The sequence below is a fragment of the Grammomys surdaster genome, unplaced genomic scaffold (assembly GCF_004785775.1).
Source record: "Grammomys surdaster isolate TR1022 unplaced genomic scaffold, NIH_TR_1.0 319, whole genome shotgun sequence".
Classification (NCBI taxonomy): domain Eukaryota; kingdom Metazoa; phylum Chordata; class Mammalia; order Rodentia; family Muridae; genus Grammomys; species Grammomys surdaster.
In genome coordinates this window covers 34458-55811 of record NW_021604738.1, presented here as the reverse complement: position 1 = coordinate 55811, position 21354 = coordinate 34458, and the positions used below count along the sequence as shown (strand labels likewise).

The window sequence follows — 21354 nt, the reverse complement described above, 5'->3', positions numbered from 1 at the left end:
CCAATTTCACCCACGAGGCTGAGGCCCAAACTGGCAGAGCCTGGGGCTTAGCCCCCTAACCCTAGGCTAAGACAGGAAAACAATTGTCTTCAGCAGGAAAGAACCCGCAGAGTCAGGAACCCACACAGAATGGGCATTGAGAGGAAGGAAACACCAAAGGGGTCCCCACCCCAGACCACTCATCCGGGCATCCAGGCCCCAGGCTATCCCCACCCTCTCGGGGGGTGGGGGGAAGCCCAGGTCCCCTTCACCTGGGAAGAAGCCAAGCCACACAGAGGAAATGGAACTTTTATTTCTATAAATACAGGGACCACCCGCTCAAGGGTAGTTAAAAGGGCTGGGGCCTCAAAGAACCTAGGCTCCCAGGGATACCCCAACACTGATCATAGGGACTGGGGGAGCCCCAAACCTGAGATGGGCCTCGCAGGCCACAGATATTCCCCAACACTGACACTTCAAAAGTGGAACTGTCCCCATAGGGGAGCCTCAGAACCCCCTCTTACGGGTGCCCCTCCCAAGAGGGTGTGGAGGCTGGCCACAAGGAAGTTGAGAAAAGAAGGACACGGGGATAACAGAAGCTAAAAATGTCCTGAGTGGCCTGGAAGAAGACCCCTGAGGTGGGCAGGGGCTGGGTTCTCCTCCGGTACAGCCAGATCCGGAGAAGCAACAGCAGCAGCGGAGAAGCCACAGTTAAAAACCTGGTGCTTGCTTCCCAACCTCAGCCATGGCAGAAAGGGAGAGCGTGAAGCTGTCTCCAAGTGAGGACATGAGGTAGGGGACCAGGACTTGTCATTCACGGAGGAGCAGAGGGGAAGGTTCAGGGAGTCCTGGTGGGGGGGTGGGGCAGTGTGGAAGCGACAAAGTGGTTCACAGGCATGCCAGAGGCTGGCATCTGCTTCCCAAGGCCACCACTTGATCTCTGGGCTGGGGAATTCCTGGAGATCCCGAGGACATCTTCAGGAGAGCCATGGTTCAATGCACGTCTCGTACAGTGTACGGTTGGAGTGCCAGGCGGTGTGAGAGATGCCAGCCATGGGACACCTCACTATGGCCCCCCGGGCCAGGAGAGTCTTCAACCCAAAAGAATCTCGAAGATAAACCTTCAAGGTGAGCCGAGGGCCATGGAAACATGGAAGAGAGACAGAAGTGAGACACTGCTGGTGTCCAGACCAGCCTCTCCCTCCCCCATGAGGCATGCCCTTCAGTCAAGGAGTCAGAGGCAGATCTCCAGAGTGAAGATCAACGGGAGGGAGGAGGCAAGTCTTTGGAGGGGCTTACCGGCTGCTCCTCCATCTCCAAGACTGTCTCGTTGGCATCATAGAAACCAAAGAAGCTACAAAGACATGGGCACAGAGGTTATCAGGAGAACCAAGGAGAATTAATGTATATCAGTGGCCCACACAGAGACCCCCCCAGCCCAGGGAGAAAGGCAGCATGGAGCACACACAGAATCTTTAAGAGGAGCTGGCATGGCAACCCCATAGTGACCTCCAGGCCAGACCTGTCTCAAACAACAAAAACCTAAGAACCATTCATGATTAAAAGAAGTTAAGGGCCATGTGTGTGGTGGCACAGGCCTTTAATCCCAGCACTTGGGAGGCAGAGTTTGAAGACAAGACTGTTCTAGAAAGTGAGTCCAAGACAGCCAGGGCTCTGTTACAGAGAAACCTTGCCTCAAAAATAAATAAATAAATAAATAAATAAATAAATAAATAATAGAACTTAAATTCTGGAGAACTGGTTGAGATTAAGAGCATAGCTGCTTCTCCAGAGGACTGAGGCTGGATCCCAGTACCAACATGGTGTCTCTCAATCATTTGTAGCCTCAGTTGCAGGACATCCACGCCATCTCACAGCTTCCCTGGATAAAAGGCAAGCATGTGGTACACAGGTGCACATGCAGGCAAACCACTCATAACATTTTAAAATAAAATAATCGCAGGTGGTGGTGGTGCACACCTCACTTAATCCTAGCCCTCAGGAGGCAGAGGCAGGAGGATCTCTGAGTTCAAAGCCAGCCTGGTCTACAGAGAGTTCCAGGACAGCCAGGGCTACACAGAGAAACCCTGTTTCAAATAAATAAAAATGAAAAATTAAAAAAAAAAGCAGACCTTAAGTTTGGGAGCTGGAGTGACAGCTCAGCAGGTAAGAGCAATGGCTGCTCTCCCTGTGAAGGCACCTATACACGCACACGCACAAATATATACACACACACACACACACACACACACACACACACGATTCAAAATAAAAATCCTTAAAAAGAAATTCAAGCTGGGCAGTAGTGGCGCATGCCTTTAATCCCAGCACTTGGGAGGCAGAGACAGGTGGATTTCTGAGCTCGAGGCCAGCCTGGTCTACAGAGTGAGTTCCAGGACAGCCAGGGCTACACAGAGAAACCCTGTCTCAAAAAAACGAAACAAAAACCAAACAAACAAAAAACCCAAGAAATTCAAGTGTATTCCTGAGTTCAATTCCCAGCAACCAAAGGTGGCCCACATCATCTATAATGGGACCTGACGCCCTCTCCTGGCAAGCAGGTGTATGTGCAGATAGAACACATACATAAAATAACTAAATCTCTAAATTAATTAAAGCTGATACTCGTTATCCTGAGTAAAAGTGCCCCTTCATGGAGGGGAAGGGAAATGTAACGGACAGCTCTCACCAACCGCTGATGCAAACGTACGCAAGCCCGAGTGCCTGTCCCATGTGTCCTAATATGGCCAGTGACTACCGCCCCCAAGTGAGTGGCTGAGAGAACTACATTAGGTAGTACAAGAGAAGGGAGGGGCTAGAGGGAAGGCTCAACGAAAAGCATCTAGTGGATCCAAACTCCATTCCCATACCCACGCTGGGAGCGGGGGATGGGAGCGGTGCTCACAGCTGCTTGTAACTCCGGCTCCGGGGCATCTGACACCATCTTCTGGCTCAGCGGGTGAAGGTGCCTGACAAACCGAATTCAATCCCACTGACCCACATATCGGAAGGAAACAACCAAGACTTAGGAGCTGGCCTCTGATTCCCCACATATGTGCACATAGACATATGCACATGAACATGCTCAAATCAAAATATGTAAACTGAAAACTAATACATCCTAAGAGGGGGAGGCTAACAGTGCTTTGGGACAGAACATATGCTATTAAGTCAGGAGCTATTACAACCATGGCGTCGTGACACATGAAATGCCACCCTCACTTTTGCACGGTTTTTATTTTGGAAGGTTGCCACTCCTTCTTTAATCCTCCTAACATCTTCCTATCCTACTTAGAGAATAATATTTTGTTTTTTGAAACAGGGTCTCACTCTGCAGCCTTGGCTGTCTTAGAACTCATTATGTAGACCAGCCTGACTTCGCGCTCCTCCTAGTGCTGGGATTTAAGAAGTGTGCCACCATGGCCAGCCTGATGTATACGTTAAGTGTACCACATTCAGTGCCTCTGTGAGCCGCCAAGTGGATGCTGGGAACTAAACCTGGGTCCTCTGCATGAACAGCTAGTGCCCTTAACCGCTGGACCACCTCCAGCATCTGTCTTTTAAAAAGCAAGCACACTGGCTGCCGGGAGGTTGGAGGAGGGGAATACTTAACAAGTACGAAGCTCCAGGTTAGTGGACAATGTTTTCCAGAGGGATAAAAGTGAACGTTACACAAGTGTTAACGTAGCTAATGACACAAAACTAAACATTTAAAAACTGTAATTCCTAAAGTTGGGTACGTGGTTGAGTTAGTACTGCCAAGCATACACTGAGTTCTGGGTTTCATGCCCAGCACTACATAAACTTGCCATGGTAATAAGTATCTGTATCTTTGGCTATACAACGAATTTGAGGCCATCCTGGATTACATGACACTCTGTCTCACAAAAGCTAAAAAAAATTAAAATTATAACTTCTGCTTCCCTATCCACTATAATCCTGTCTATCTATCCTTCTCTCCTCCTGGTGCTAAAAATCAAACCCAGGAGTCAAGTGTGGTAGCACAGGCCTTTAATCTTTCAAGAGGCAGAAGCAGAAGGATCTCTGTGAGTTCAAAGCCACCCTTCTCTACAGAGCTACTTCCAGGATAGCCTGGGCTATGCAGAGAAAAACCTGTCTCCAAAAACAATCGAGCAAACAGAAAAATCAAGCCCGGGACTTCAACTCATTACCTTTATTGTTTAGAGTCGAATTGGTAGCCCAGGCTGGCCACAGACAGAACTATCCTTCTGCCTCTGCCTCAAAGGTACAGGGATTACAGCTGTGTAGACTATGTTCAGCTAGTTTGTCACAATAAAAAACAGATCAAGGGCTGGGCGGTGGTGGCACACGCCTTTAAAATCCCAGCACTCGGGAGGCAGAGGCAGGCAGATTTCTGAGTTCGAGGCCAGAGTGAGTTCCAGTCTACAGAGTGAGTTCCAGGACAGCCAGGGCTATGCAGAGAAACCCTGTCTCGAAAAACCAAAAAAACCAAAAAACAAAAAAAAACAAAACAAAAACAACAACAACAAAAAACAGATCAAGGGCCTGACGTTGGCCTACAAGGGTTAGTTATGACCACACCCTGCTGCCTCCACTGCCTTCCCCAATCCTCACAGAGAAGGGCTCCCACAGGTACCCTCCCTTACTTCCCTAGGCTTGCTCAGATGGCAGCTCCTTCAAGGACACTTCCCTCCCCACCGACTACATGAGACCTCCTCTTTTACCACACCTGCCACCAGTACTTCTGATCTAGCGTCTTCTCCCCAGCCAGGGCATAAAGAACATGACATTGGGAACATTATTGCTGCTTCCCCAGGGCCCAGAACAGCATCTGGGCACACACGGTGTTCAATAAATATTTGTTGAGTAAATGTCAGACTCCCAGATCAACTCATGACAACACACCAGGGGCAGGCGCGAGGCACTGCGGAGCCATCCGTTTTCCTGAGGAATGAGGCATCGGCTCTCACAGATGCTCTCACAGTTCGGGAGAGAATCAGTGAATGTGTTAAGATGACAGAACCTTCCTCTTACACTGCAGGGATGTCAGAGTCCTGACTTTGGTCTTTTTGAGATGTTTGGTTAGTTGTTTTTTTTTGTGTGTGTTTTTTTTTTTTTAAGACAGGGTTTCTCTGTGCTGCCCTAGAATGTACTATGTAGATCTAGCTGGCCTTGAACTCAGAGATCCACTTGCCTCTGCTTCCTAGGATTAAAGGTGTGTGTCACCTCACCTGGCAGTCTGACTCCGATACCATGTTCTAGTTACCTAAGATACTGCACAAAGTCTCCACAGAGCATACACAGGACCTTGATAAACAATCTCTGAAACCTCCTACGAATCCGTGATTACTTCAAAATTGTGTGTGTGTAAATGCTGTGTATAAAATGTGTGGTTTCTGAAATTGGGTCTCATGTAGCCCAGGCTGGCCTCACAGTCACTAGGTAGTCCAAGGATGACCTTGAGCTTCTGATCCTCCTTCTTACTTCCTGAGTGCTGGGATGTGGCCCTTGTGAGTGATTGGGCCTCGGGCACACTAAGCAAGCAGTCTACCAGCTGAGACACACCCCCGGCTGTAAAGACTTTATACCCCCGGTATACAGACTCTTTATACCAGTTTGCTTGCTTGCTTGAGGTGGTATTTTGTTTTGACACAAAGTCTCACTATGTAGCCCTGGATGGCCTGTCGCTGCCCCGTGTGCCAGCATTAAATATTGCTGGCATTAAAATATCCATTTTTTTGTGTGTTTTAGTGAAGCCATCTCATTGTCTTGCCCATATCCATACTGAACTCCTGGGCTCAAATGATCTTGCCTCAGATTCAAGAAATTTCGATAAGGGTCAACTACGCAGGAATACTTGCCTAGCGTGTGAAGGTCCCTGAGTCTGACCCCCAGCCCCACCAAAAAGTAAGAGGGTGTGGTCATAATGCCTGTCACGTGGGATACAAAGGCAAGAGGTCTACCACTCAAGCCTGAACTACACACTGGGACCCTGTCTGTCTCTAAATGAACATCTCCTGTAGGAGGCTCTAACAGGCCAGGTTTGGGAGATCAAGATTGGTGGGGGTTGGAGAGCCAGTCTTCAGCCTATAATCCCACATTACCTAGACTGCCAGGGAGTGATAACTCCATCATCAGGACCCCCAATCAGCACCAGACGGCCCACACGAAGGAAGTTCTTCCGCCATGCTGTAGAGACGGGAAGAGACGGAGTCAGCCATAGGAGACAAGCCAGGTTTAGGTAGGAGCAAAAGAGGGGACACAAGTGAGACTGGGGGTCTTACCAGTGGCATTGGGATGGTCTCTTTCCCCATTGATGAGGGCCAGAAAGCTGCTGGCATTGAGGTACAAGTCGTCGTGGTGAGGATCTGAGTGTAAACAGCAGTTAGCAGGAGCCGGGGATGGGAGGGATCCAGTGCCTGCCTAGTTCACCTGAGGCCCTGGGTTTGGATCTCAAGTACCACATGAACCGGGAGGGCATGGATGCCACACACCTGAAATCCTAGCACTCAGGATGTTAAGTCAGGAGAATCAGCCGGGCAGTGGTGGCGCACGCCTGGTCTACAGAGTGAGTTCCAGGACAGCCAGGGCTACACAGAGAAACCCTGTCTCGAAACATCCCCCCCCAAAAAAAGTCAGGAGAATCAGAAGTTCGAAGTCATCCTTGGCTACATAGAGAGTTCAAGGAGGCTGGAGGACTGGCTCAGTAGTTAAGCACTGGCTGCTCTTCCAGGACTCAGGTTCAATTCCCAGCACCCACATAGAACTTATAACTGTAGATTCCAGGGGATCCAGTGCCCTCTTCTGGGCTCCACAGGCACCAGGCATGTGTGTGGTACACAAATATGCAGATAAAACACCCACACGTATAAATTGTTTTTTTTTTTTTTTAAAGAAAGGCGGAACACATAATGGAAAGGAAGACAAGGCAGGAAGGTCAAGAGACTACAGTAATAGTAAAAACTGGGACTGGGGAGATAGCTCAGTGGGTAAGAGCACCCACTGCTCTTCCAAAGGTCCTGAGTTCAATTCCCAGCACCCACATGGCAGCACACACCTATCTGATGTCATCTTCTTGTGTGCAGGTGTATATGCAGACAAAATACCCATATACATAAAATAAATAAATCTAATAGCAAAGTTAGACATCCAGCCACACAACAGAATAAAAATAACTTTGACATAATAGAAGGCAGTTTGGGGGTTTGGTTTTGCATGTTTTTGTTTTTGTTTGTTTGTTTGTTTGTTTGTTTTTTGAGACAGGGTCTATTTAGTCCTGGCTGTCATGGAAATCCTATGTAATTCAGGCTGACTTCAAACACAGAGATCACCATGCCTTTGCCTCTCAAGGGCTACGGTCGGCCCCCAGTGGATCAAATCCTGCCTGTAATTTGTTTCTGTAAATATGAGTGGGGACGGTCACTCATACTCATTCACAGGGCCTACGGTCCACACTGCAGCAGCCGAACTGGGACCCACAATGGTGGAGAGAACGGACTTTCCCATATATTCGACATGAGCACACGCACACGAACACAGAGACTAACCAAGATAAGCCTTTGTTGTTGTTGTTGTTTTTCGAGACAGAGTTTCTCTGTGTAGCCCTGGCTGTCCTGGAACTCACTCTGTAGACCAGGCTGGCCTCGAACTCAGAAATCCACTTGCCTCTGCCTCCCAAGTGCTGGGATCAAAGGCATGCACCACCACCATCCATCCGGCAAGCCATTTTTTAAAAATTTTTCATCAGACTATACTCTTTGAGGCAACTGGCTGGTTTGCATACCACATTCTGAACACCTGTCTATTTGATAAGTGTTGGATAAACAGATGTTGCTCTGGCTATGTCAGGGTAGGAGAAGCAGGCCCCCCACACAGCGCCCCGACCACGGAGGCCCCAGCGCACTGCCCCCCACTCACCATGCCAGTAGTTGCAAATGGAAAACTCCTGACCCCAAGGACTATAGCAGATCCGATAGAGGTTAGACCGCATGGACGTAGGGAACAGCCACTTCAAATAGTCCGTGTCTGAAAAGAGAACCGCTCAATGCCAAGGGGCCTCAAACCTCTGTGCCCCCGGACACGTTGCCTTCTACGACACCCACAGGGACCACTCACCTCCATACTGTCCCATCTGTGGAGAGGAAAGGGAGATGAAGGAATCCACATTGTGCTCATCCATGACAGACAGCAAAGCTCGGCACACCAGGCCTCCTGGAAGCAGAGCACCAGTGTTGGAAAGGGTCTTAAGAACAGCCACTGACGCCGGGCAGTGGTGGCCCACGCCTTTAATCCCAGCACTTGGGAGGCAGAGGCAGGCGGATTTCTGAGTTTGAGGCCACCCTGGTCTACCGAGTGAGTTCCAGGACAGCCAGGGCTATACAGAGAAACCCTGTCTCAAAAAAACAAAACAAAACAAAACAAAAAAAAAACCAGCCACTGAAGTGACCCTTACTTCCTGTCTCTCAGTACACCAAAAGTTAAGACTGGGATCTGAGGCCACAGATATAGCTCCGTGGCAACGCAGGAAAGGTGTCATGTAAGGCCTCTCTGACGAACTGATATGCTTTTAGCTGTTCTCCAAATCCTTAAATCCAAGAACCATGGCCGATGAGAACAGAAGGAAACCTCCCTCCCACTCAGGACACAAACGCCGGAAAACACGCGTGTTAGATAAGGGTCAAGCTCAGACGGGGTTTGGGAGTTAAGAGTGTGCTTGCCTACCCTGGGAGTAGCAGATGAGATGCACCCCTTCAGGGGCCTTTTCCATGATTGGGACCACAGCCTCCCGGAACCCTTGCACCTGTTCCCACAAGGGCCTTAAGCTCTCTCTGCCGTCGAAGAGATCAAGCACCGTCACCACAGTCCCGGGGTGTGTCTGTGGGAAAGGGGCAATGCAGCCACTAAGTTGGACTATGGAAGCCAAGTGTATTCACTGTGCTTGCAGGAACTCCCGCCCCCCGCCCCCCAGCTCTAACCCTGCCAGTAGCAGTACCATGAAGAACTTGCCTAGAGGGGTTTGTCTTTCATCTGCCCACGCTCCCTCCCCCAGCCACGGTAGATCCATCCGGTATCCCGACAGACCTCATTGATATAGTCCAGCAGGTGGCGGAAGCTGTATGAACTGTCAAAGAGCCCGTGCACCACGATCACTGGCTTGTAGGACCCGCGGCGGGCTGCGGGGGCTGCGGGCATCAAGAGCGGCAGGAACGGCAGGAGAAGCAAAGCCCAGGCCGAAGGAAGCCTCTGCCTCCATAGCCCCGGCATGCTCCCACCTGAGAAGGAACGAGAGGCTGTGAGGGAGACGACCCCCCTCCACTCCCAACAGACAAGCAACTCTCCGGCCTCCGCTCCTACTCCTGGTCCTTATGATAGGCTACTTTTAACTTACTCCATCCAGATGGCTAAGCACGAACACACCCCCAACCACCTCCATGCACCAATGCTCACCCTAAGTTCCGCCCCCAACTTGGCGCTCAAGGGACTTGGTCCCAAGGCCCAGGATCTTCCTTAAGCATCACCTCGGCCATGCACTACTCCGGGGTCTGCAAAGGCCCGGGAAGAGCGGCCCAGGACACACGGAGAGTGGAAACTCCCACCTGGCCTGTGTCTGGAGGCTTCGTTCCGCCAGCTGTTTACTTGTACCTAGTCTGGAATCCACGGGGTACGGGGGAAAAGGGGACAAGGAGAGCGCGCAGGGGGATGACGGATGGGGTGGGGAGGGCTGCTCGGGGTCGCGCAAAGCCGTCACGTCCGGGGCTTTCCCTGGCAACAGGGCGAGCGTCCCCTGCAACGCGGACAGTGGACCGGAGGGGCAATGGAACATTCCATTTCACCCAGAGAACTGGGGTGGAAATATACGGAGCGATCCATTTAGCCGGATGGGGAGAGGCAACAGCGGAAAAGAGAATCGAAAGAAGGTTTCCTTAGGCTTCAGCTGCATCCAGCCACCCAGGGGTGCAACTTCCCCTCCTTGATGAGCCCCACTTTCCAGTCCAGGCTGTCTGGCTTCGCAGCCGAGCCCAAGAGGACGTACGAGGGGGGAGGTTAGGACTGACAAAAGGCGATTCCCGTTTCTGTCGCTGGACGCCAGGCTTGTGGCAGACCAGAGTGCCTGGCCGACCGCAGCAGGAGAGCCCCTCTTCCCACTCCTGCCTGCCCTCCCGCTCCGGATCAGCGCCTTACAACTCTTCACTTTGAAGTACGTGTTGTGCCCTTGTCTCCCGAGACGCCGAGAGTCCTCCAGGCCCCTCGAGTGAAGTGCAGCCTGACCCAATTTCTCTGGCCCTACTTTTATCTCCGCACTTACGACCCACCCTCCCGGGCCCACCTTCTATGGGCGTGGGGCCCTGTGGGCCTCAAGAACTCACCACAGGATTTTCACCACTCTTTCAATCCTGATCGACCCCAACAATCTGCTCCTCAGATCCCTGCGGGCTGCTGGCGACACAGACCCTGCCAGTGCAGCCAGACTTCCTCCGCGCTGCGGGCGCTGGCACCACTCGGCCTACCCTTGACCCCTGCGCGCGCCGGAGTGCCCCGGGATGGCCTTTATCCCGCAGGGCTTTTACTTAGCAGTTAAATAATTCTACAGGATTTCAGAGCTTGCCAGAGACTCAAGGCCTGTACTCAGGGTCTTTGCTCGGTCTAAACTTAATAAAACCAGAAGCGAGTATTGAAGATGGTGTGGGAGGGATGGGTCCTAGGTTCCCTCTGATCCATACACGCTTGAAAAACCAGAACCACCGGTATGAGGCCGTGGTGTTAAAATTTCTCAGACCTGCCTGGAACGGGTTCAAGCCAGGGCTTGGAGACTGCTCTCCAGGACGCCACCAGAGGGGCTCTGTCCTAGAGCAACTGTCTCAGGAGAGAGTTGGAAAATCCTAAAGGGGTAGGGTATCTCTGATTCTCCTGCTAGGTTTCTGCAAAAAAGGCTCAACTGGTGTAATCTCTGTAGAAGGCCCATCCTCACCCCACCTCCCCACCTACGCCCTTGCAAGACACAAAAAGCAAATAAAAAGACTTGAAGTCACCGCTGTGTCTCGGCTGTGTCTCGGGTTGACTCCGGGGGTGGATCTGCGTCTTAGGACGAGGAGGGGAAGACACAGGTGCTTTAAGGAATGGATATGAATGCTGACTGGACCAAGATCTCTTCAGCCCCCACAAGCACGCTTTTCCAAACCTGCCTGTCACAAACAAGCAATTACAGCTTGCTTCCCTCTGATGAAGCATTTCAGCTTCTTATAACGCTAGAGAAAGAAGGTACCTGTGCACCCCCACAGGTGTTTTCTCTCCTTTTCTTCAGACAGCTTCATCTTCTTTTTTTTTTTTTTTTTTTGGTTTTTCGAGACAGGGTTTCTCTGTGTAGCCCTGGCTGTCCTGGAACTCACTCTGTAGACCAGGCTGACATCGAACTCAGAGATCCGCCTGCCTCTGCCTCCCAAGTGCTGGGATTAAAGGCCTGTGCCACCACTGCCCGGCCAACTTCATCTTCTTACTTCTATTGCCAAAAAGGCAGGCCCAGGCTGTATATCTGGGGGTCTTTCTGACCCTCTTGGCTCTTATCTTTGTACAGTTCTCTCTCACACCTGGAGAAACCTAGAACTATCTTGCAGGAAGTTCTGAGGGAAACTGAGGGAAGAACCCCTTGGGTGAGCAGGGCCTGATTGAACGGGGTCTGGAGATAAGTGTGGTAAATCCACTGAGCTGGCTTCTTCCCACAATATAATCACTACAGCGAGTCTTTGCGGGAGAGACTCTCGAGATTTCTCTCTCCCTCCCTCCTTCTCTTAGTCCCACCCGCCTTGCCTGGTCTTGCCTCCCGGTTTCCATGACAACTCCAAGGGAGCCTAAACTGGGGGCTTGAATGCCAGGGTGAGAGGAGGAAAGAGGTGGTCTAGAAGCAGAGAGAAATCGAGTTAGGGGGGAGACTTCTGAAGCTCTCCCCCATCCTTGCGTCGGTCCCTTTAAGCTCCCCCCCCAGGTTACCCCCCCCAACACACACTGTCTTCATCTCTCCATTTCCGAGCTGCTGCTGCTGCCACCGCCGCTGTGCCGGCTGCGCCATCCCGGACTCAGACTCCTGCGCCAGCAGTCAGGGGGCCCTGACTCCAGCTTCAGAGACCCTGTCCCAGCGATTGCAAACATGTCGTCAGAAAAGTCAGGTAAAAAAAAATAAACATATATATATACATATATATATATGTATATATATATATATTCAGTAAAACCCTCCCCCACCCCCTCTAACATCTCCTACCTAACCCCACTTGCCCTAATCCCCTTCTTTGACCCCTCTGGGATGTTGTGTGGCTGTGTGGCTCAGTTCCATTCCCCTTCTCTCCACGAGTACCCCCACCCCCTCCCCTTTCTATATCCCATCTTTCCCTTCCTTCCTTCAGGTCAGTCTGCCTCAGTCCCTTGTCAACAACACGGGGGGGGGGGCCGTTTTGAAAAGGGAAGGGAAGCACAGCCAGGTACTGCAGGGACATCATTCCTGGGGGTGACAGATGGACAGTCACCGGCTCACTGGCATGGAGACACCCAGTGGAAAAATAACGGAGACTTTATCAGACAGGGTTGTTGGGAAAGTAATATCTAGAAGCCTCTTTTTTTTTTTTTTTTTTTTTTTTTTTGAGATGCGATTTCCCTATGTAGCCCAGGCTGCTCTTGAACTTCCCAGTTCCTCATCCTTCCGCCCCTGCCTCACAAATCCTAGGACTGCAGGCATGAGCCACCATGCCTAGTCCCAGAAGCTTTGTTATGGACCGTAAGAGAGGCCATGAGATTCCCAGGTAACTCCACCTGAGGCAAAGTGGAAATACTGAAGTGAGCGCGCATGACCCCTGTGACACAGCCGCATGTGCAGGAAGAGGAGCAGCTCAGAGGGGGCAGCTGGCTCGGTGACAGCCCTGGATGAGGGTTGTGGTTGACAGCGGAGCAGCCTGGGAGGAGTTGTGACAGTTGTGACGGCAAAACTAGATTGGGGCCAGGTGGCCTAGATACAACCCCTTCCCTGACCCCAAAATGGGAGATGTCGTCTCTGCCGTCTCTCCCTCACTGTCTCTCCATCTCTCGCTGTCTCATGTCTCTTACCCTTCTGATCTCTGCTGTCTTCTCTCTCTTCCCTTATCCTCGGCTTTTCCATGGCCAGGCCTTCCAGACTCGGTTCCCCACACTTCACCTCCACCCTACAATGCCCCCCAGCCTCCGGCCGAGCCCCCCATCCCGCCCCCACAAACGGCCCCATCCTCACATCATCACCACCACCACCACTACCACCAGTCTGGCACCGCCACCCTCCCGCGCTTAGGAGCAGGTGGCCTGGCCTCTGCTGCGGCCAGCGCTCAACGCGGACCTTCGTCCTCGGCCACGCTCCCGCGGCCCCCCCACCATGCCCCGCCCGGCCCCGCCGCTGGGGCTCCCCCACCCGGCTGTGCTACCTTACCCCGCATGCCACCCGACCCTTATCTGCAGGAGACTCGCTTCGAGGGTCCACTTCCCCCACCACCGCCTGCGGCCGCCGCCCCACCCCCACCAGCGCCGGCCCCGACGGCCCAAGCCCCGGGCTTCGTGGTGCCCACGCACGCGGGGGCGGTGGGCACGTTGCCGCTGGGGGGCTACGTGGCGCCGGGCTATCCGCTGCAGCTGCAGCCGTGCACTGCTTATGTCCCGGTGTATCCGGTGGGCACGGTGAGTGTGGGGCTGGCAGGACCTAGGACAGGGAGGCAGGTGCCACAGGGACACGCGGGGAGCTGGGAGAGAGTGAAACAGAACCAGACCGACCGCCGTTCTGGTAACAAACCCTAGACAGAAGAGTGGAGCGAGAAGAGACAGCGGGTGGGAAGGTGGTGGACCTGGGGGGGGGGGGTGTCTTGGGGGGGTCAAAGGTCAAGGTTTGGGAAGTGGTTCAGAAATCAAGAGGAGGTCTGAAAGAAGGAAACAACTTGGAAGGAGAGGAAAAAAATGGAACGTGGGAAGCCAGGGGTAGAAGAAGGCAGAAGCCTGGGCCTGGAGATGCCAAGGAGGATGAACACAAGACCGGAAGCGCAGGCAGACCCATAAGCCATACCGTGTGAGACAGTGTGGGAGCTCCCACGAATATGGAAGGGAGGCCTAGGCCGGTTTTACTGTCAGGAAGGATAGTGCATGGATTTTATCCGCCTTAAACCTTAGAATGGTGTTTTTTAAAAACGTCTCTGCCAATTGGCCAGCTGCTGGCAAGCAGCAAGACTGTAGGTGTGACGTCCTTTTCCCCCACTGTCCTTCCCACAGCCCTACGCAGGCGGGACCCCCGGGGGTCCTGGAGTGACCTCCACTCTGCCCCCGCCGCCCCAGGGCCCAGGGTTGGCTCTGTTGGAGCCCAGGCGCCCGCCGCACGACTACATGCCCATCGCTGTGCTGACAACCATCTGCTGCTTCTGGCCCACAGGCATCATCGCCATCTTCAAGGCCGTGCAGGTGTCGGTCGGGGGTGGGAAGGAAACGCTTAGGCTGACCAGGGCTTCCTTAGTCCGGGGCATTCTGGATATAGTCTTAGAGGGAGGCTGTGGCGGGTGAGCACTGGCTCTCTAACCCCCTTCCCTCGCCCCTCCCCGGTAGGTGCGCACGGCCTTGGCCCGCGGAGATTTGGTGTCCGCTGAGATCGCTTCACGCGAAGCCCGGAATTTCTCCTTCATCTCCCTGGCCGTGGGCATCGCAGCCATGGTGCTCTGTACCATCCTCACTGTAGTCATCATCATCGCCGCCCAGCACCACGAAAACTACTGGGATCCCTAAACACGTCCCCATCTCGGCCCCACTCTGTGCCCCCCAATCTCCCAGGCGCGTCACGCAGTCCTGCCGCCCACCCAACGCGCGCCCTGCACATCCTCCTGAGGCGCTGCTGGACTTCCAGACATCATAAACTCCGCCCCCACGGAACCTCTGGCCGGGAGAGTACGCTCAGTTCCTCAGGAACCCCTCTAACACCCACGTCCTCAGCGGCGCTGGAATCCGTGCCAAACCCCGATCCTCCGGTCGCCCCAATTCCCCACCCCATCAAAGTGCAGTGCCAGGGGCGGAGCTCTCCCTGGTCTCCGCTCCCCAGAAGGGAATCAGGTCCCAGAAGCTCCGCCTCATCTATAAGCTCCGCCCCAACTCCCACAAACCCCGCCTCCAGGTCGGCAGGCTCCGCCTTCTTTTCCTCTTTGGGGTTATTTTCTTTGGGGGTGTTCAGTCTGTTGATTGGGTCTGTGAATCCAGGCCCAGCCCACATACAGACGGACTCGTCCCCCTACTTCCCTAAAAGGACTCAGCCCTGGGAGAACTGCACTCCCACTCTGGCTCGGATTTTTTGCCAGTGCGGATTTTCTCCTCCCCCCCCCAACCCATCTCTGCCTATTTTCTTGCTAATTACAGAACTTCCCGTTTTGCCGCTTTTGGAGTGAGATGTGGGAAGTTCCTGGTTTAGTACCCCCCACCCTGGAAAAAGAACCAAGTCCCTGCAATGTAAATACCCTTTCTACCTGTGCCAACCCCTGGGCAGCGGGGGCAGAAGAGAATCCAGGGCTAAAGAGAGGGAGTCGACGTTCCCCCGCTCCCCTCAGCCCTAGACTTGTTTGTGTGTGCCGTGTGTGTGAACTTCCGAAAGACAGTATTAAAGACATTTTAGTGGATTTATCACCCGCAGTTCCAAAGACCACAGCTCAGAGAACACCCTGGCGTTCCGTTCCAGGTTCACTTTTCATCTTGTCGTTCCCCCACGGCGGGGGATCAGAGGTCGGGTGGCACCAGCAGAGAAAAAAGCAGAAGGAGATAGTTTCCCATGCCAGCAGGGAAAAGAGGGTCCCCCAGCCAGGCTTGCTGTAGGTCCCTTAGCCCCAGCATCTGGAAGGAGAGTCAAGAGTTCAAAGCCATACTCCTATAGAAAGTTAGAGGTCAGTCTGGGCTACTGTGAACCCTATCTCCAAAGAGGGAGAGAAGGAACCGGACTGAAGAAGACCTGGAGTGTCATTAGCAAGGGGGTTCCCAATTCTGCTTTTCCCTCCCTTCTAAACTGGGCTTGGGACATTGGGGAGGAGGGTCTTGGGAAGAGGGGGATGATGGCAGAGCTCGGTGAAGATGCTGATGGAGGACGGGGAGCGGGAGCAGAGGAAGAAGAGCAACTTCCTACTGTGTTCCTGGTCTGAGGCTGGACAGCTGACATCAGAGTCTCACATGAAGGCAAGCTCAGGCAAGGAGCAGAGAACTGTGGGGGCTCCTGGAAGCCCTTCAGAGTCTCTCTAGTCTACCTGGGTGGCTGTCCTAGCTAACCCCGGGCCAGTAGAGAGGCCTCTGTGAGAGGGGTTTGGGGAACAGGCAGGGCAGGTGTCCTGTTTCACTGCACACATATAGAACAGGATGTCACTCCAGGCTTGTTCATTTGTATTGAGGTGGGGATAGGGTACAGATACCACAGGTTGGGACATTTCAGGTCTCATGTGCCTTTCTTAACAATAGTTCTTCTTCTTACAGATTTATTTTATTTGCATTTATGTATATGTTATGTGTTTGCTTGTATGTGCACTAATGCCCAAAGAGGCCCCGCAGGGTACGCTGCAGCTGGAGTTACAGGGGTTGTAACCACCTGCTGTGAGTGCTGGGGCCTGAACCCAGGTCCTCTGAAAGAACTGCAAGCTAAAACCACTGAGCAGCCCCACCAGTGCGCTTGAAGGAGTTCATATGTGTACCATCTCCTTCCTCGTCGTCTGATCTGTTTTTCTCTGGAGCTGGAAAGCGTTGCTATGACAAGCGTCTCTGTGTGACCATCTCTCTCTCTCAAGCCCACTTTCCTGACTCCTTGAAATCCCCTTCAGTTCCTCACACGGTTGAATCTCAAAGAGCCAGTGATCACAGGGGCAGAGAACCAGTGATGCTTTCAAAATAGTTTGCTTGTGGCAGCCCTTTTGTGCCTCTCTTGTCTACGCACTCCCACTCTTTATTTAATTATTTAAATGTTTGAGACAGTGTCTCATGTAGCCCAGTTAAATCAAACTCACCATGTAGCTAGCTGAAGATGGCCTTGAACTTGTGAAATACTGCTTCTACCTCCCACATGCTTGGATTACAGGTGCTGACAATCCTTTCGTCTTTCTCTACTTCCCCAGGTGTCTGTCTCTAGATTCTATTTTTCTTCTCTGAGGCTCTCCTTTGAAATTTCAACCATTGATCATTCGTGGCACACACCTTTAATCCCAGCACTCAGGAGGCAGAGGCAGTTGGGTTTCTGAGTTCAAGGCCAGCCTGGTCTACATAGTTCCAGGAAAGCCAGGGCTGCAGAGACAAACCCTGTCTCAAAGAAAGAAAGAAATCTCACCCATTCAACACAGCCATCAACTTTATCATCCGTCCGTCTGTCTGTCTGTCTGTCTGTCTGTCTATCTGTCTATGGAGACAAAGGTCACAGTATATAGCAGAGGCTTCCTTTAAACTTGCAATCATGCTACTTCAACTTGTCACCAACACCACCCACTTCTTCCATGCCCCCACCCCGACCCCTGCCAGCCACATCCTAGGATTACAGGACTACACTACCAAGCCAGGATTCTGTTTATTATTTTTCTGTTGTTTGGCTTTTGAGATTTTGGAGGGAGGTGTTTGGGGGGGTGTTGCTTTGTTGCTTTGATTTGGTGTTTATTTTTGTTTCAAGACAGATTTCTCTGTGTAGCCCTGGTTGTCCTAGGACTCACTCAATAGACCAGGCTGGCCTCGAACTCAGAGATCCACCTGCCTGCTTGTTGACTCTCATCTGCATCTCAAACACTGGCCCTCCTCTCTGACCCAACTCCTCTCCACCATAATACCTGCAGACATTCCCCGGAAGCGGTGTGCTTTCACAAACAGGGACTGTACCACCGGGCCTTCCAAACCAACTTGGTGAAATGATACTACAGCGCTCTTCCTTCCTCGTGCCTTTAATGACAGCATGTCCCAGCCGTCCTTCTCTACCCATCGTGTGCCCGCTGTATCAAGGTATACTACTGAGCTGAGGCAACTCCACTGTGCTTTCCTGCAGCCCTTCCCTGGCCCCGGCCAGCACATGGCTTCAGCCTGGATTATTGCATCAGCTTCTCCCCAACCCCCAAAAGCTCTCCCTACCTCCTACCTCCCCCTATTCTAAGTCTCCCTCAACCCTGTTAGATTATCTCTGGGCAGTGGTGGCACACGCCTTTAATCCCAGCACTTGGGAGGCAGAGGCAGGCAGATTTCTGAGTTCGAGGCCAGCCTGGTATAAAGAGTGAGTTCCAGGACAGCCAGGGCTACACAGAGAAACCCTGTCTCAAAAAAAAAAAAAAAAAAAAAAACAACAACAAAAAAAGATTATCCTCTAGACCTGGTTCTTACATAACTCCACAGCTCAAAAGTCTTTAAGAAGTTAGTCAGGGGGCTGCGTGTGGTGGTGTACACCTTTAGTCCCAGCACCCAGGCAGGGGCATTCTGTGAGTTCCAGGTTAGCGTTGTCTACATAATGAGTTCCAGGATGTCCAGGACAACAACAAAAGCCAAAAACATGGAGTCGTGGAGGCATTGCACAGAGGGATGATTGCTTCATCTGAAGAGTGCAGTCTGGGGGTCTGGCGGTTTCTTTCTGTATGAGGCAGTCAACCCAAGACCTCAGTCACAGAGCTACAGCCCCACCCAAAGAGGCAGACATGGAAATGAAAGGGTTTCAGAAGCCGGCTCTGTTGGAATAGGCTTGTAGTTCTGGGAAGGCAGCGGAAACACGATCCTGAGTTTAAGGCCTGCCTGGCAAAATGGTGGTGCGTGCCTTTAGTCCCAGCACCTGGGAGGGAGACAGGTTTATCCTTGAGAGTTCAAGGCCTGTCTGGGGGGTGATGAGAGAGCTCGGGAGGGAAAAGAAAGAACTTACCAAGCCTCCTGGCTATTACACACACACACACTCCAAGGATCAAACTCGGGTAGTAATGTATACATACATACATACACATACACACATAGTAACACGCAGCCCAGCAGACTCAAGAGACCCTGCTTCAAAATCCTAATTCCCACACGTGTGACACAGCCAACACGTGCACTTGTACACACACAATAACAACAATGATCTCTTGAAGGCATATCTGGTAATTCTAGAACAATTTCAAAGCCAGCTAGTGAAACCCTGTCTCAAAATAAGAAGTGGATAAAAGGGCCCGGAGCTGGGGAAACAGTCCATTAACAGAGCACTTACCCACAACGCACTAGCCCCCCCCCCCGGGGGTTGTTCTGTTGTGGTTTGTTTATTTTGGGTTTGGTTTTGGTTTTGAGACAAGGTCTCTCAGTGACCAGATTAGCTTTGAACTCAGAGATCTGCCAGCCTCCCGAGTGCTGGGATTAAAGGCATATGCCACCCTACCCAGCCTAAAAACGCAGGGCCTGGGCTGTAAGAGCAGGAATCTTGCCTGACACCACTATATCCACAGTGCTGTTTCAAGGCCCTAGGTTAAATCTCCCCTGAAGGGGTTGGATGAATTTCAAGGCTGTTTATTTGCCTATCCCATTATTTCCCAATTTACAGTCTGTCTGTACGCTCCTCTCGTAGTTTAGGCAGTCCACTGTTCCTGTACAACCCAGTTTTCAACCAGGCTGTACCCCTCGACATTCCCACCTCCATGTGTTTAGCCAACAGCACCTAAATCTCAGGCCTGTGTCTCTAGTCTCTGCAAGCTATGAATCAAACTGCTTGAAGTTTACTCTGACTTTCTGAGTGCCTCCAGGCTCTAGGCCACTTCTGGGCCCTGCGCTGCCCCTAGGCTCTAAGCCAACCCCAGGCTTTCTCCAACACACACCTGCACTTGCTCAGTTTTTTCTTGTCCTTCAAGGCTCATTACCAGCTCACCCCTCAGTCGGCCACACTAGGTCCTCTAGGTTGGATCACAGCAATGTGGCGTTCCTAACCAGTCCTGGGAATTCCATGGTGTGATGATTCTCCCTGCTGGCTACACGTTAGGACTCTGGGGCTCGGGCGTGGCGGGGACAGTATTTTTAAAGCCCAAAGCTCAGGTGACATCCTTGAGCAATGAGATCAGAACCTTTGGGTGGGGAGACTCAAGTGCCAATAGTATGACAATCCCAGAGGATTCCAAAGTGTATCCAAGGTAGAGAGTCACCCCAGCAACAACCCAAGAAGAGACACTGAAAGGTGTCCAACCAGGGCAACCTTCCACGGGGGAAAGTTTCTGCTCCTGAACCCCGTACCTGCTCTCCCCTGGATCTTACCTGTGGTCTAGATGTGCACACTTAACCTGAAGCAGCTCTTGGATGCCAAATCTTGCTTCTGTGTGGTTTTCAGATCCTCATCTGGCAAAGTCTCTTCCACTAATATTTGAACTCTTTGAAAGTAATTAGGAGAAGTCAGTAAAAACGAAATGAAACCCCCCCAAAAAAAAATCACTTCTCTTCCCCTTCCCCAAGATTCTGCCCCTTCTGAGGGAGACAAGAAGGTCCCACATTCCTATGGCTCTTCTCCCGCCTGGCCTCAGCTCCCCCGTATACAGAGCCCCAGCTCTTGCACCCCTTGGACTACCCGAATCCTCTAGCAGGGGCTCTGCTCACATTTGAGTGTCTACTTGTACGCTCCCTCACTCCGGCAAGCCTGCGCCTGGCTCGCTGTCTCTGCCTCTTCTGTCTTCGATGTGTTGTTATGCTGTTGTTACCATATCCACAACGCTGGTGATTGAAGCCAGGAATCCCCACATACCAGACAAATGCTGTGCCGGGGAACAACATTCTAGACCCCTCATCTTGTTATTTTTGATGTCTTCGATAACCACGTAGATCACCCAGGACTGAATGATCTAACCACCCACCCTCTCCTACCCTGAACTAACCATCCACCTGTCATGCCTTCAACCAGATCACCACGGTAGCAGCCGCCTTTCCAAAAATCCCACTTATAGTCTTTCCATGCCATGCCTCGGTTCCACTTGAAAAATTCTCAGCTCCATTTGGACTGCATAACCATTGACTCTATCATTTTAATTTTTTTTTAAAAAAATTACGTGTATGAGTGTTTCACCTACATGTATGTCTGTGCAACACTTGGCTGGCACCCATGGAACAGAAAGAGAGCATCCGATCCCCAGAGCTGGAATCGCAGATGTTTGTGTGTGTGCTGGGAATCGAACCACGGGACTCTGGAAGAGCAGCCAGTGCTCTGAACTGTTGATCCTTCTCCCTGACCCATGCCACTTTTAGTATTGTTTGATTTTCTTGGTTTTTCATATTCAGACCAGGCGTGATGGCTCATTCCCATAATCTAAGCACCTGGCGGGCTGAAGCAGGAGGATTTCTGTGTGTTTAAGACCAACTTGGACCTGGACACCCTATCTCCAAAGAGAGAGAGAGAGAGAGAGAGAGAGAGAGAGAGAGAGAGAG

The 21354-nt window shown here is 51.9% G+C and overlaps 2 protein-coding genes across 7 annotated transcripts; one reads left to right on the top strand and one right to left on the bottom strand.

Annotated features, from left to right (window-relative positions):
• Positions 1–272: 272 nt before the first annotated feature.
• Ppt2 (palmitoyl-protein thioesterase 2) lies at positions 273–20720 on the bottom strand. 4 transcript variants are annotated; one of them, XM_028777997.1, is made up of 10 exons: positions 20533–20720; positions 20197–20309; positions 9043–9233; positions 8683–8836; positions 8077–8172; positions 7879–7986; positions 6246–6329; positions 6066–6150; positions 1279–1333; positions 273–1100 (listed from the first exon to the last, which is right to left on the bottom strand). In XM_028777997.1, exons 3-10 carry the CDS (start codon positions 9223–9225, stop codon positions 957–959), a joined length of 909 nt encoding a protein of 302 aa, XP_028633830.1. In that variant the 5' UTR covers positions 9226–9233; positions 20197–20309; positions 20533–20720; the 3' UTR covers positions 273–956. The 4 variants fall into 4 exon arrangements, with proteins under 4 accessions (XP_028633830.1, XP_028633832.1, XP_028633831.1 ...); XM_028777999.1 differs by lacking the exons at positions 20197–20309; positions 20533–20720 and adding an exon at positions 10329–10484; XM_028777998.1 differs by lacking the exons at positions 20197–20309; positions 20533–20720 and adding an exon at positions 9558–10078.
• Prrt1 (proline rich transmembrane protein 1) lies at positions 11978–15642 on the top strand. 3 transcript variants are annotated; one of them, XM_028777996.1, is made up of 5 exons: positions 11978–12122; positions 12616–12752; positions 13112–13650; positions 14233–14418; positions 14560–15613. In XM_028777996.1, the coding sequence occupies exons 2-5, from the start codon at positions 12740–12742 to the stop codon at positions 14734–14736; spliced, it is 915 nt and encodes a 304-aa protein (XP_028633829.1). In that variant the 5' UTR covers positions 11978–12122; positions 12616–12739; the 3' UTR covers positions 14737–15613. The 3 variants fall into 3 exon arrangements, with proteins under 3 accessions (XP_028633829.1, XP_028633828.1, XP_028633827.1); XM_028777995.1 differs by lacking the exon at positions 12616–12752 and having other exon boundaries at positions 11984–12122; positions 14560–15642; XM_028777994.1 differs by lacking the exon at positions 11978–12122 and having other exon boundaries at positions 12607–13650; positions 14560–15515.
• Positions 20721–21354: the final 634 nt, after the last annotated feature.

Bases quoted from the DNA above. Each gene is read 5' to 3' on its own strand.
- Ppt2 (XM_028777997.1), bottom strand. From the start codon at position 9,225: ATGCCGGGGCTATGGAGGCAGAGGCTTCCTTCGGCCTGGGCTTTGCTT. The intron at 8,837-9,042 runs GTCTGTCGGGAT...CCTTTCCCACAG, and splicing joins TGCTGGACTATATCAATGAG to ACACACCCCGGGACTGTGGT. The intron at 1,334-6,065 runs GTAATGTGGGAT...ATGTCTTTGTAG, and splicing joins ATCACTCCCTGGCAGTCTAG to CTTCTTTGGTTTCTATGATG.
- Prrt1 (XM_028777994.1), top strand. From the start codon at position 12,985: ATGGGAGATGTCGTCTCTGCCGTCTCTCCCTCACTGTCTCTCCATCTC. The intron at 13,651-14,232 runs GTGAGTGTGGGG...TCCTTCCCACAG, and splicing joins CGGTGTATCCGGTGGGCACG to CCCTACGCAGGCGGGACCCC. The intron at 14,419-14,559 runs GTGTCGGTCGGG...CCTCCCCGGTAG, and splicing joins CCATCTTCAAGGCCGTGCAG to GTGCGCACGGCCTTGGCCCG.